The sequence below is a fragment of the Patiria miniata genome, unplaced genomic scaffold (genome assembly GCF_015706575.1).
Source record: "Patiria miniata isolate m_02_andy unplaced genomic scaffold, ASM1570657v1 HiC_scaffold_30, whole genome shotgun sequence".
NCBI lineage: Eukaryota > Metazoa > Echinodermata > Asteroidea > Valvatida > Asterinidae > Patiria > Patiria miniata.
In genome coordinates, this window is record NW_024037070.1 from 4,533,951 (window position 1) to 4,549,728 (window position 15,778).

Here is a 15,778-nt window from a genome sequence, read left to right on the forward strand (position 1 = left end):
TAACAAAAGCAAAACCTCCTGTTTTATTGTGCATTTCATATTTGTTTTTCCCATCATCTCTGCATCGGATCGTGTCTAGCTTCCAGAACCACGGATAGAAATATCCAACTTTCCTTTTTCTTAACGAACTTGAGAACTGATAGTACCGAGAAATATTTTTCCAAATTGGGTTGGCAAGAGATGGGTTTTATGCCACTTTTATGTGAAAAATGAGAACTCTTATAACACTGTACATCCGAATTCCCTTAAAAGTTAAAGTCCTGCATATGTTTATCATACTAGTTTTTTATGACTGAAGTGAGCCTCAAGAAAAGACTTATGAAATCATACGAAATGTTTTTAACATTTGTTGTATTTACTGTTATTTATTGAAACATAAAAATATATATTTAAAACATATATTAAGATCTAACAATGAGTACAAACAGTATACTATAAAAACAGTATACAGTAAAACAGTCTACTATCAAAAGTAGGGCATTATAAATAATATAAAAACATACAGCTACACAAAGAGACAGCTTGCGCTGAATACATTAAACTGACTCAAACTGCAATGAAGTACCAACCATCAAATGTACATGCTCATACAAGTACCGTGGTTTGCTTAACTTCTCAAATGCAAGTTGAACCTCACAATGGCAAACATTTCAATACTTTTCAATTCAATTTTCATAATCTTTACACACTCTTCATTTTATTGCACTTTGGCCGTTGGTTGAATCTTAAGTTACAATCTAGTAATTCATGATCACAATGCTCCAGCAGACGACAAGATTACTTCATGAACACATCGTCACAACCCCTTTTCAGGTGTTTATCAGTTGAGTTGAGAATGACTCAATTGTTCAGCCTTTTCTTTCATTTACTAAGTATTTCAGATATTCAAACATTCTTTAATTTACAAACGGTATTTTAGGAATTAAAACCAAAAAAAAAAAATGTTTTTCACTGGGCAGCAGAACAAAATCACTAGGGGAGACTGTTTTATGCGGGGATAGAGCTGCAAGCTAGCCCAAGTATCTAATGATAGATTTAAAAGTCTAGGTGGGGATGGGGGCAGGGTTTTTAGAGAACCTAACTAGGTTGGGTGTGACAAGCTTGCTAAAGGTACAGATGGGTGAAGAGGGCCAAGACAGGGATTGGAGGGTCATTAATGGGCATGGCTAAGAGGACCTGTCTGGGTGCTGATGGGTGCAGATGGGTGTTGCAGGCTTAATATAGGAAAATGGGTCTAGAGGACAAGGTTAGGGCTCTTAATAGGGCATGACTGGGTGCTGGTGGGTGCTGATGGGTGTTGCATGCTTAATATAGGAAAATGGGTCTAGAGGACAAGGTTAGGGCTTTTAATAGGGCATGACTGGGTGCTGGTGGGTGCTGATGGGTGTTGCAGGCTTAATATAGGAAAATGGGTCTAGAGGACAAGGTTAGGGCTTTTAATAGGGCATGACTGGGTGCCTGTGGGTGCTGATGGGTGTTGCATGCTTAATATAGGAAAATGGGTCTAGAGGACAAGGTTAGGACTTTTAATAGGGCATTGGTGGGTGCTGATGGGTGTTGCAGGCTTAATATAGGAAAATGGGTCTAGAGGACAAGGTTAGGGCTTTTAATAGGGCATGACTGGGTGCTGATGGGTGTTGCAGGCTTAATATAGGAAAATGGGTCTAGAGGACAAGGTTAGGGCTATTAATAGGGCATGACTGGGTGCTGGTGGGTGTTGCAGGCTTAATATAGGAAAATGGGTCTAGAGGACAAGGTTAGGGCTTTTAATAGGGCATGACTGGGTGCTGGTGGGTGTTGCAGGCTTAATATAGGAAAATGGGTCTAGAGGACAAGGTTATGGCTTTTAATAGGGCATGACTGGGTGCTGGTGGGTGTTGCATGCTTAATATAGGAAAATGGGTCTAGAGGACAAGGTTAGGGCTTTTGATAGGGCATGACTGGGTGCTGAAGGGTGTTGCAGGCTTAATATAGGAAAATGGGTCTAGAGGACAAGGTTAGGGCTTTTAATAGGGCATGACTGGGTGCTGATGGGTGTTGCAGGCTTAATATAGGAAAATGGGTCTAGAGGACAAGGTTAGGGCTTTTAATAGGGCATGACTGGGTGCTGATGGGTGTTGCAGGCTTAATATAGGAAAATGGGTCTAGAGGACAAGGTTAGGGCTTTTAATAGGGCATGACTGGGTGCTGGTGGGTGCTGATGGGTGTTGCAGGCTTAATATAGGAAAATGGGTCTAGAGGACAAGGTGAGGGCTTTTAATAGGGCATGACTGGGTGCTGGTGGGTGCTGATGGGTGTTGCAGGCTTAATATAGGAAAATGGGTCTAGAGGACAAGGTTAGGGCTTTTAATAGGGCATGACTGGGTGCTGATGGGTGTTGCAGGCTTAATATAGGAAAATGGGTCTAGAGGACAAGGTTAGGGCTTTTAATAGGGCATGACTGGGTGCTGGTGTGTACTGCTAAGTTGTAAAAGAATGTAAAACTACATCTACCAGTCCCGCATAGGGAGCTCAGGGGGTCAAGACAGGGTGCTGAGAACAAAATCACAAGGGGAGATAAGACTGTTTTATGTGGGGATAGAGCTGCAAGCTAGCCCAAGTGTCTAAAGGTAGATTTAAAAGCCTACAATCCTGGCCAGATCTCGCTGGGCCCCCAACGCCTGCTCAATGTTGTCTCTCATTGCGCGGTGTGTGCTCCATCCGCTGAAGAGAACAGCATTGACCGGGGGAGTAAGTGACCGTTGGAGGCTAAGGTTATTTCCAAGTGTCCTAACCATTTTGGCTGGGATTGAAGGTGGGGGTGGGGGAGTGTTTTTAGTGAGCCTAACTAGGTTGGGTGTGACAGGCTTGCTAAAGGTACAAATTGGGGGGTGGTGGGTGCATCAGGCTTGGAGGATGGTTCGGATCTGGAGGTCCAGGGTAGACTGCCGGGTGTGTCGACGCAACAGGTTGGTGGCCACCATGCACTGATTCCGTCGGTACTGTGGGGAACTGGTTCGGCCGCGCCATGACGGCATCATATGCTGGCGGGGCTTCGTCAGCTAACGAAGAGGGTGGAGCTGATGGGGATGCCGCCTCCCTTATAGTCAATGACTGCCGCGGAGGATGGTAGTGCACCATGGGAGGTGCTACGACAGTCTCACCTGGAGGAACTTGAGAATAGGCCGTCGCTGAACCCTGCCCCTTAAAAAAAATATTAAAGATAACAAATTCTAATTTTAAAGAAGTACACAAATCGTGGTATGAACTAACTTAAACCAAAATATGGTATTAGTGAGAGCCCCGACAGCGAGGCCACAAGTAATGCTCTGAAGTGGCGATTGTGCAAACTCTGATTAGCAATGTGTCAAAATGTACGCATCCTCTTGGTACTAACTCAGTGAATACAATGAATGTTCCAAGCTGCACAAATGCGTTATTTATTTACTGCAGTGTTGGAGTATGGTAGATTTTAAAAAAAAGCTTCCAAAGTTAAAAAAAAATGGCCAAGGAAGTTAGGATCAAACAAAATATTGCATCGCAGATGCAGAAGCCTGATAAACTGAAACCAAACCAAAGCTAATATTTTTGGACCGGGACGGTGGATTTAATACCTGCGTCTCTGTGCTGGTACTTTTGGACGACGCTAGGCATCCTTTGCAGCAGTACAACAGAATGAAGAAACCGGCAATGCTTCCAATCACAACACCGGCAACTCCACCTGCTGATAGCGAGGAAGCTGTGAAAATTGCAGAAAGCAAAAGATCAACTTCAAGAAACATCGTCCATGATCTTCGACAAATTCAAGGTTTTCTTTCTCAAAGCTGGGAGCAGTGAATGTATGTTCGCATAGGAGGGTTTATATATTCTTACAAACAGAGCTTTCCATTTGATAAATGCATCGGACCCAGACATCTCCTTTGTGATCGCAGTCGCTGTTGTCCCAGCCGCTGTGACTACACTGGACGAGTCTTTGCTCGTCACCTTCACAATTGACACTCTCCAACAGGACTTTCGGATTGTCGGAAAGCCATGTTACGTCCTTGTTGCCATCTGCAATAAAAACTCAAAATGAGAGAGCCATCACGATTGAGATTAAAACGATCGCTATTGGGTATGACTGTAACGCACAAGAACCGCCCCGCCCCACGCCCCCCCCCCCCCTCCCCATTAGTAACCAAGAAAAGGAGAGTTTGGGGAGCCCACCAGAAAAGACATTCTAATGCATTGCAAACTGCACCTGAAGTTTGCGCAAAGATGTCATTGATGTTCAGTATCAACTTGTGCGTGCTTTGCCCCATATGCGCGTGGAGCACTTACAACTGCAACACACGACACCCCTACAACTTGCAGTAAAGCGTATTGCAAAGGTCTTCGCCATTGAGTTCATGCAATGGTTAAAGTGGCGCAATGCCCGCGTGAAAATCCAAATCCACAATACCTCATCTGGTTTGTGGTATTATTGTTAATGAATACCAGGAGGGAAAGATTACTCAAAGCAGGCCAAACTAATCATTTGTCATTAGGAACGAACTGTGAAAAGATGGATAAAAGTTGGAAATTCGGTATTGGATTTTGCACTTCACCAATGTAATTGTTTTTTTTTTGCTTTCTTAAATCTCCATTGAGGATGTGCAAGAATTTCCGGCATTAAAATAATGAAATGTGGAAAAGTGACCAACCATATTTTTCGGAGGCGGTGAATCCAAGCTCTTTGCAGAGCACATCGCTGTTGACCGTAGTCCAGCCATTACCACAGATTGTCCCCAACTCCCGCTCAAAGTAAATAACGACACGACCTGACTCACCATCACCATCCACAAGTGTGACTTTGCCATTCTCTGGAAGGACAGCAAAAAAAACCACCAAAAAACAGTTATATCAGAAATAGAAAGTTAAGTAAAATTGGGAGTATGCATTGGGAGTCAGGTTTGCGCAGTGGTCCTTTCCTCGCCTTTTATTGCTATGCCCCAGGTTCGATTCCAGCCCTGGTTCACATGCAGGTTGGGTTTTCAGTCCCTACCTGATTCAGTGGGTTTGTCCTAGAATATTCTTCAGGGGTTTTCCTCCCGCCTCTAAAACTTAACCTTCTCGTTATTGTCTGCTCTTTACATGTTTCCTCAGGCTTGCGAGCTAGAGTTGCTGAGGGCGCTTTTGAGGAACCCTTGGTTCCATTACCAGAAAATTCATCCATTTGATTTGCTGCGCGATGCAAGTAATGGTTGCAAAACTGCAATCGACTGGTAAGAGATCATTCTCACTTTGTGACCTCTCAAACCTGTGTCGTAAAGTTCAATTTGTGGGTGCGTGTTCTATTCACAGAACAAAATACAGCACGGAAATAACAGCCCGAACTCATAAACAACATATCGAGAAAATGCAGACATGCAGTTTCCCTTTGAAAAGAATTGTAAAAGGCCATGTCATTCCTTGCCAGATTTCAAGGCTTATGGAACTGTAACTGAAGGATTTGTAATTTACAGAGATGCCACAGGTTCTGCTAAAAAAAAAAACGGAACTGGGTCTGCTTGAAAAAAACGGAACGGCTGCTTGAAAAAAACGGAACTTTTTTGTGTGTGAAAAAGCCTCTGAGTCCAAGTCTGACACAAAGTCCCCGTTGTCATCTTTATCTTGTAGCCAAGCCCAGTTCCGTTTATTTTTTAATTTTGCTTCTATGGCCTTAATTAAGCTGTCGGTTCGTTCAATCACTTTGACTTTTTCCATATTCCTAATATTTATTCTGTCTACCCGAATTTCCGACGTAATATTCGGCACGAAACATCCATGATTCCACAACACTGCTGTCGGTGTATTGCACTACGCGACGTAACGCGATGCGTTCGACAAAAACATGGTTGGTACCCGGCGTTTTTTGTATTCACATATATTTGGTGAAGCACACAAGAGGCGCAGTAGCGTGCAAGTCATATGGCGCAAGTACGTTGGCCGCCTGTATCGCATGCAGGCTCAGCAACAAAGACGTTTTTTAAGACTACTTCAACGAACAACGTTGTGCCGTGCGTGTGCCTAAATGTGCTAAACCGAGAGCGCTAACGAGGTAAAAATCACATTTCCACAGTTTTTCTTCTATTTTTCCAGTTTATTTTGTCGGCCAGAAAAAACAGACTTTTGTGAGATTTTTTTTAAAAACCGGAATTCAGGTTCAAACTGGAAAAGTGGCATCTCTGAATTTAACAGTGGCACACAAAACTTCTGTGTTTTACAACTACCATACATCACAAGTGAGAAAGCTACAACATGGGTGTACATCACGTGGCTAACGATTCTGTACGGATACAGGGTTAGCACGAATTTCTGTTCAGAGTTGTAAGCAGAGAGTTGTCATCATGAGCACAGCATTCAGTTGTTGGGAGAGCCATTACACTGAGCCAGGAGCTTTTGAAATCCAACCTACAAAGAAAACTCCAATACCTGGGTCAGTCCCACTGCAGGAGACTCCAGCCTCGTGCCTACTGCCGCAGGATCCAGAGCGGAACAGCTGGCACTCGTAAAGGAAATTCTCGTCACCTAGACATCGCACGTTGTCCACAATGGGTCCCCGAAAAAAGTCAGTGCCGAAATGGGCCCCCTTCCACGCACTGACCGCGTCTCCGTAACCAAGCTGCCTACACACCACTTGAGCATCGTTCATGTCCCAGCCCCTATCGCAAACGGTTCCCCAACGCCCATCGTATACCTCCACTGTGCCTTGCAGGGGGCTGCCCCCATTGACTAGTCTGATCTTGTAACGATCTAAAAGTTAGGGGGAAAAAAGAGAATCACAATTGGCTTGTGCACATTCAGAATATAATTAGTCATACTCAAGAGTTGAAACGAGTCACTGATTTTTGTGACTCGAGTCGAGTCATTTTAAAGAAGTGACTCGAGTCGAGTCGAGTCATTAGGTCTAAGGTTGAGTCGAGTCGAGTCGAGTCAAATATTTAGCTCGAGTCAATACGAGTCACGAATATTTGAACACTTTACCTTAAAAAAAAGGGTTCGAATCCAAGAGCTAAATCGCCCAAAACCAATGATGAAACAGCGAATTAGAAAATGTGTTTTAAAATTTGGTTCCTGGATAGTATTTTGTGCGTTCTAGAACCATGAGGTGGGAGTCTGTGACACGTTGTATATTTGTACATGACTGCTATTCGCAAAGTGAAGTGAGCATAAATTTTGCACCGTAAGTCATTGCAAATACTTTTCGCAAGGTTGTGCTTTTATTTTTGGGACTCAAGTCTTATATTAGCCTTCGCTCGAGTCGAGTCAAGTCTTCTGATGCGGGACTCGAGTCGAGTCGAGTCATTTGCTCGCAGTGGCTCGAGTCGAGTCGAGTCATTTACCCTTAGGGACTCGAGTCACCAAAAATTGTGACTCGAGTCGGACTCGAGTCGAGTCATTGACTCGAGTCATTACAACTCTGGTCGTACTTTGCGCCATACATGCGCAAACTAGTTTAGAGTCTGCAGACTTGGTATTAGGCAATTTTATATATCCTGCAACAAACGGACAATAGTTGCCCCCAAAAGATAGGACGTCGCAACTGTGGTTCCAAGGCATTTGACCAGCACCAACTGCGTGAGGTCGCTGTTCGTGCTTCGTACAGTATGTGTGATCTGATACACCGTGCCCTCTGGAGACATGCACACAATAGGGAACAAAAGATTGTATACGTCTCCACAGGGCAATTTCTATAGATGTATACGTCTCCACAAGGTTTTCACGAAATAGACATATGGATTTTACTCAAAAACTAGGAATTTCCAAGGTAGGTTGATCTGTCGCAAATGGAAGAGTTTTAGAAAAGGGATACTAAGTCCAAATTTCAGCCAAGGAAATTAATTCTGGTTAAAATAAGAGCATTTTGAAACTTCACTTTCAAATTCGAAAAACTTTACTACACAAGAACAAAGAAATGTCTCCACAGTGGTACAAATTTCAGTATGTGTGAGTGCAGAGCACATGGCTATTGCGTATTTTAGCGGCTGGCCATCGATTATCGGACACTATCGTCAAAAGCCTTGACCAAGGCTACCCAGGAGGGACTGTCTGCATTAATATAACGGGGCATAATCTGAGATCCTGTCTGCACCCAGACGACAAAAAACAGACATACCTGGCTGGGGAGCACTGCAGCGGACCCCTGCGTCTTGAGTGTGTCTGCAGGGAATATTCAACTCAGCCTTCGGGCACTGACGGAGAGATTGTTCCGTTCCCACACAGTCTAATCCGTATGAGTATACGTCACCACTCCCTTGGCCAAACCAGGCCGATCCTACAACCGATCGCGGCTCTCCATATCCCAGTTGGCGACAGGCAACGGTGGCGTCATCCATACCCCACGAATCATCACAGAGTGTCTTCCAAACACCAGAGGTATACACTTCCACACGACCGTCTAAATAAATGTTGCCACCGACTAAACGTATGGACAACTCTCCAACTTTGCATTGACAAAAGGGACAAAAAGTACAAAATACGGAGAGTTAGTAAAGTGGAAAAGATTAATTGTAGACGTTAACCCACAAACTCTGGGATATTTTGGCTAGAAACCCTGCCAAACGCAGCAACATGCAACACTGGACTAAGAGACAAGCCTGCCCAGTGCAGCACGATCCATCAGCTGGGCCAGTGTTTCCCCTGGCTAATGAACTGAGCGAGGTGGTAACAATTCAAGTTGATGATTGAAACGAAATTTGTACAGTCTGCAAACTGAAAAGAATGCAGCGTTCACAAAAATGCGCGATGATTCCAAAAACACATCAAAATTGTGAGTTCTTGATACATGGAGGTAAAGGAAAACGCTCATATATTACATAAAATGATAATATTTCAATTGATATTTCCTTTTTTGCCAATCTTCACAGCGAGGTGGTGATATTGGCAAAAATTGAGCGAGGTGGTCACTGAAAGTAGCGAGGTGGGCCGCCTCATGTTTGAATGGGCAGGGGAAACACTGAGCTGGGCCAAAAGTCTTGAGGCCAAACTGCCTCAGAGTCTGTGGTCCCCAAGTGCAGCAGGATACAGCTGTGGCATTGTTCAATGGGATTAGCTCTCATTGTCTAAGAAGCGGCCGTTCATGCACTGGTGTTGATAGCTGAATGCATCAAAGTGCACCAGACTTTTCCACCTGATGCACTGTGTTGTGTCTGGCAGGGTTTGGGTTGAGGTTATACACTGAACATATAAAAGTGGAACACCGCTATGACTATCTAGGGATGTACAGAAATGTTTTGATAAAGTGGTCATTTAAAGGGAATGTACTACATTGGCTTTTGCTGTAATGTTCAGAAATGAACTATTTTAAGGGGTTAGTATAACAGATCAAATATTGTTAATACACAGACATGTTTGAAGTTTTGTGTTCGAAAATGCTGGAAAAACCAAGAAAAACAAAAACGTTCAAGTAGTCTGGTTCCCTGTTTCCACTAAAAATGAAATGGATCAATTTATAGATGCTGGAAAATTGTAAGGTAATGGAACCACTCTAACTGGCCTGCACCCGTAAATGAACATGTAACCAATAGCAAACAAAATTTGGACTGATAAAAAGGTAAATTTGGAGCAGTAGTTGAAAAATAGTTAGGTTTTTCCAACAGTGGTCGGCCAACCACCGTTGGAAATTTATACAAAATGTCACTTTTCTTGAAAATGACTTCACACCTGGTGCCATAATTTTACAGGATGCTTAAGACTTTCATTTACCAACATCCTAGTAAGGTATTTTGTAAAAAAATTGTAGTTTTGTTTTTGATGTTTGCAAATGTTGTATATTCCCTTTAAACAAGACACATAAATGCAAATGCTACATGCAAATATGTGACACCATGTATTTTCACAACAAATGCACACAATTGAGCAAATTTTAACTGACGTGACTTTCACTGTGTTATTGCATGGTGCTTAAAATAATGTCAAATTCGCTACCAATTTCATTCGTGTTTTGTATGACCCAGCCTCAATGTAGTCTATGCAATATCCCCTTGCACGGCAAGGTTCTATACACAAAGCGATTCGGCGATTAATTATGCAAAACAAGACTGCGTCTTGACCTCGGGATTCTGACCATTCAGTGGGCTCCTTCTACATCGGTTCTTGTGCTCGCAAAATCAGGCTGCGTCATGCGACCTGTAACTATGTTACGCGATGCGCGAACGTCCTTCGGCTTCGAATGATCATCACATAAAAATTGCTTTCAACAACGTGCGTAATCTTGCACGTTCACGTCACGCCCACGAAGAGCGTTCGCTTATTTCTTATGCGCAGCATTTTGCTAACAGGCTTTTAATTCATCAACAGCTTAGTCCACATTTCTGATCAAAATGATGTCACAATTTTGTTAAGTCAACTCTGATTGACTGGCACGTTGGGTCGCATGGACCCTGTTGGACCGGAGACAGTGTCCGTTGGACAACAGGGGATACTCAGACTAGCTCACTGCTGAAAAAAATGAACAACATAAATGCAATAATAACATGCTTACTTTGTTCGGTGCCAGAGCAGATAACGCCAGCATCATTACTATGAGAACAACCAGAGACTGAGTAACTCTTCGGGCATAACATCAATTCCTCTTCTGTCCCTACGCAATCCACGGCTCTGATACCGATGCGTCCACTGCCCTGGCCGAAACTTGCTGCTTTGGTAGCAGATATGGCCCGGCCATAGCCCAGCTGACGGCAAACAACTTGCGCATCCTTGATATCCCACTGGTCATCGCAAACTGTCTCCCAGTTAATGGATCGGATCTCAACTCTGCCCTCAAAAGGACTGCTACCTCCCACTAACCTTATCTGGACGTCAAATGGATCTGGAAAACAAAATAGTTTTTATGTTATCACGTTTGTTTCTGCATAAATGTAGCAATTATAATATATCTTGCCAACGAGTATTTGACTGCAAACAAGGTAGGTAGTCTGGTAACCAAACTGGACAGATGTGTCCAACCAATTGTGGTCTACTGGTTTAGCTACCAAACCAGCTATGAATGTCCAATGAGCCAAAAGTTTAAGCAAGGCCGAGTCCGAATTAATTGGCTACGGCCTGAAATTGCACAATGCACATTGGTCTATGGGAAGTGGCCTGCAGCCGCTACCTAGACTCATTTCAAGCCGCAGCCACCTACTTCGTGTGTCCAAATTACTTTACTATAGGCTAGATTCTGTGCACAAGTACCTGCCCCCATCAACGTTTGCCAGGCGCGCAGGGCGGCTGGCCATACAAACACGTTGAAATTTTGATACGCAAACTTGTGCAAACGAATCTGGAAATTTCACGAAAAATAGACATCTGAAAAAGGCAGCACTTTCTGATTAGCCTACAAAGAGGGCGAGTAGGCCTATGCTTCTTAAGCAAAAAAAAACTACAAATTAAGCCTAAATGTGAACATCAAAATTTGACAAAGTTCGACATGTTTTTGTACATGGTGGATGTGTGGCTAGCTGGAGTTACCCAGCCCTGAGTTTTATCATTGGGTTGTCTATTAGGGCTGGAGCGAATTTTTCTCGTAACTTGTAGTATAGGCAAAATTTTTTGGAAAATGTTCAATTTTGTCCCCGTTACACACTAATTGCAACTGCAACTCACCCCAAACTTGCCTGGAATAACCATTACACAGGTCCTTGAAGTAAAAAACGATCCACGATGAAGATTCAGCCTACAATTGCAGTGAAAACAGGAGGAATAACCGCTAACTTGACAACCTTGCTGGCTGCGCTGGCTGTTGGCGCATGACGTCACGCGGAAGCGTAACACCCGATGACTGTTTCATGCACTATTGGTTGCGGTTCCAGTACCAAAGCTGTGATGCGAGTGGTAAACCTTATATTAGTGCATGAAACAGTCATCGGGTGTTACGCTTCCGCGTGACGTCATGCGCCAACAGCCAGCGCAGCCGGCAAAAACGAGTAGTTGACAGCGATCGCTCTCTGTGCCTGTTAATCGACCGCCATTCATTGTACACAATTTTGTTTGTGCACAAACCAATTGCGGTCCTGGCCAATCCAGCAAGGTTGTCAAGTTACGAGAAAAATTCGCTCCAGCCCTAATAGACAACCCAATGATAAAACTCAGGGCTGGGTAACTCCAGCTAATGTGTGGCCTATGTTTACGGAGGTAGTCCAGTAAATTGGCCACATTTATGGGGCTATTCATACCCTGGACTCCCTCCGTAACGTAGGGAGGAAAGGGAGTCCACCTGGGCTAGGTTTGGGTGAATTCCAGTTGAAGTTAGTGTGTAACTGGGACAAAATTGCACATTTTCGAATTTTTTTTTTGACCTGCCAATGCTGCTGGTTTTGGTGAACAACTTCCTCCAGCCCTAAATGACAACCCAATGATAAAATTTAGGGCTGGGTAACTCTAGCCCCACTAGTGTGGCCGTCGGTATGCTGCGCTGAACCTTTGGTCAGCGCAGCATACCGACGGCCACACTAGTGGGGCTAGGCCGGGTAACTCCAGCTAGAGCTTTACAAAAAAAGAAAATAACCTGGAGATCGATTTAAAAATCGCTTTCAAATACCACTTCTTACCCTTTCCACTGGCTCCCCTTGTTGTGCCTGCTATGATGAAAAACACAAGCCATAACACCACAAATTTGACTCGGATTAAAAGTGGCTTTGTACTCAATTTCTCACGAGACATGTTTACATCAGCTTTGTGGTTCTTACTCCTCTAGGCCTATATCATGTCCATCACTGCACTCTTAATCTTCATCATGCATGCCGCTGCATGCCATGCATGCTGCTGCTGGAGGGAACGCCGCCATGGGTGACCGTAATGTCATGCCCAAATTCTGCTAAATGCGCTTCAAAAATCTGACAGATTTATCAAAAATCTGCCAAATTCCCCAGAATCACTCGAAATACACTATAAACACTTAAAATCACATGCAGAATTGCAGATGTTGTAGTTTTGTCTTAATTAAGGTTCAAATTACATTATAAACAATTTATAGTCACATGAAGATGTCATGAAATTGCATAAAATGCGGTTAATTCAAAACTTAGGCAAAGTAAAAAAAAAAACATGTTTAGCGTCCTGCGTCTTTGACAAAAAGGAAGGAGGAGGCCCTTTTTTTTTTTTTTTTTTTTTTTCAAAATGGCCGCCCGACACATTTTTCAAGACAACGCGGCTGGGCTATTTTTTAAGATGGTTACCAGCTTTTTTCAAAATGGCCGCCACTTGGACTCATTGACTATTTCCACAGCTTTATACACGGTATAAAAGTCTAAAAATACGATTTCTTTCCTCAGAGATCGTTAAAATGTATCAATTTTTGTCTTTAAAAAAAAAAAAAGAAAAAAAAAAAGAGGCGGCCTCTAAAAAGGAAGTGGGCGGGGACGCTAAACATGTTTGTTTTTTTACTTCGCCTTTATTGTGTCGCGACGAATTAGGTCCCAGTTCTAATAGAGCTTACCTGTCCCATTATGCACGTGTTTGTTTGAAAAGATTTTTTAAACAAATGTACCATTTTTTTCACAAATTTGCTATGTATTTCTGTGAAAATAACCATTTTTGAAGATTCTGTCAGAAATCTGCCAAAAAAATCCATTGTCCAATTTTCTGTCAAACTTGTTTGTAACGAAAATTCTGCCAAATTTAGCCGAAATTCGGCTAAAACGGTCACCCCGAACACGCATAATCCCGCCGCCAAAACAATACACCATCTGCATGTTGGAAAATACAAAGCGTCACCATATCGTTTTCTACGATCTACGTACAGTTGAAGCCGCTGGCAATGATCTACTCATGCCCATCACTATAGAATAATTGATGAGAATAAGATTTCATTTTGAGGATGTCCATTTTAGGAAAAGCTAGGACATAGGCCATTGTTCCAACTTCAGGTCCTCAGACAAAAAGTATAACCAGCAGCGCAATATCTTGGCTTTCAGCAAGCGTTTTTGATCATTTTGTTTTTGGGGTTTTGGGTGCTAAAAAATAATGACACTGGTTTCCAATTCATCATTCACAGGAGAGGAAAAACACTTCTTTTTTTTAAACTTCAACCAGAGTTTCTTTATTTCATGACATGTACGTGTGACATGTATATAAATCTTCTTATTAAATACAATTTTGTATGCTTTAATGAATATCAATAAATAGCTAGTAGAAAAAAGAATACATTAAATTGCATAATGATACAATATATAATAATGTTACAATATACACAGTTTTTTATTCAAAACATAAAAACATGCACTTTTGGAGTGTTCAGGTCAATGAGACGAAATGTACAATGCTTCTCACTGAATTATGAGCTGACTGCTTGAAAACAAAGTCAATTTTACAATTTTAAAACAGTCCGTTAAAATCTTATGATTTGTATTCTCTTAATGTTTGTTATTATTCAACATTACATATATAAACATTTGAATACTAAAACACAAGAATACTGTGACCGCAGAAAATATAAAAGCTGATTGCGTAAAAAAAAAAATTAAAAAAAATTGGAACAGGAGAGCCATATATTTTAAAAAGAATATTAAAAAATACTTTAGGGATCTAGGCTCACGCAAGTAAGCTCTGTGAACAATTTTTTTTTATTTAGAGAGCCTGTGTCTTTTAAAAAACTATGCCATATTTTTGTAATTATTTTAAGGACAAACAACCAAGTAAGGCAACTGCAAAAGCAGATCGAGAAACGATCAATAAAACATCTGCCAAAATTTGGGTGACAATACGAAGTTCTTTTTCCCCTCTTTTTTGATTTGTTTGGAAGATAGTAAGTTTTTTGCAGGGATGCTTTTGAACAGAGCCCATTGTAAAAGCCCCCCCCCCCCCATTAAGACAGAGCTAATTTCTAAGCTTCATACACATTTAGTCTCGCTAAATCCTGTGTCTGTTTCTAATCAAACTTACGGATTCCTAATAACACAGATAACGGAAGGATTAAAATAACAGAATTTACAGTCGAGAAGACATTTGATCGGTCGTTATGAATACTAATATAACAACAGCTGCGTAATATTTTACAATTAGTGACTGCTGTGATGTGGAACATTCTGTTATTCACACTTTGGGGATGCACAGAAGACAACTTGCCAGTCATTTATGAGTACTAATCAAACAACAGCTGCGTAATATTTTACAATTGTTGACTGCTGTGATGTGGGACATTGAGATATTCACACTTATGTGACGCATTGCACCCTCGGCTTTGCCTAGGGTGTCATGCGCCCTCAAAGGTGCAAACCAAGAACATGTCCCATATCACCGCTGTGTTTATTATATCATGTCATTTGATTTCTGTGGGCTTTTGTGCTCCGTCAAAGCAGTCACAGAACCCTATGCCATGTACTGTGTAATTTGAGACGTAAATAATGTCACTTTTGTTATTACAAATGCACCTTAAGACAATTCTAAAACACGGAAATAACAATATCCAACATGCAGCATAACAAAGTACTGTTCATCATACACAGTTATACACATAAAAAAAACACGATATGAAATGTTACATTTTCAAATGGCGCAAAAATAATGGCAGAAAAAATGTACAAGTGTACATAAAATTTCACTATTTGTTTACAAACTACATGATTAGCACAAACTACATGATTAGCACAATTCTGTTTACATATTCACATTATTTCATGCATATTCAACAGTGATCCTTTTACGTTCCATACCGATATTCCAAAACAATTAAGAACTGAAATAGTTGTGATCTTGCACAAAACCCTGTGCACAAAAACCCTGGGCATAGTATTATTTTGAACTTAAACCATTTCGAAGGGTTTGTGACTGACTTGTGATTGGCTTATGATTGAGTTGTGATTGACTTGTGATTAACTTG

At 42.0% G+C, this 15,778-nt stretch overlaps 1 protein-coding gene across 1 annotated transcript; it reads right to left on the bottom strand.

Moving 5' to 3' along the window:
- Window positions 1–1,676: 1,676 nt before the first annotated feature.
- On the bottom strand, window positions 1,677–12,652 carry LOC119739210 (deleted in malignant brain tumors 1 protein-like). The gene is made up of 8 exons (XM_038214059.1): window positions 12,510–12,652; window positions 10,463–10,789; window positions 8,096–8,422; window positions 6,412–6,732; window positions 4,662–4,820; window positions 3,853–4,032; window positions 3,594–3,718; window positions 1,677–3,183 (listed from the first exon to the last, which is right to left on the bottom strand). The coding sequence occupies exons 1-8, from the start codon at window positions 12,619–12,621 to the stop codon at window positions 2,851–2,853; spliced, it is 1,884 nt and encodes a 627-aa protein (XP_038069987.1). The 5' UTR covers window positions 12,622–12,652; the 3' UTR covers window positions 1,677–2,850.
- Window positions 12,653–15,778: the final 3,126 nt, after the last annotated feature.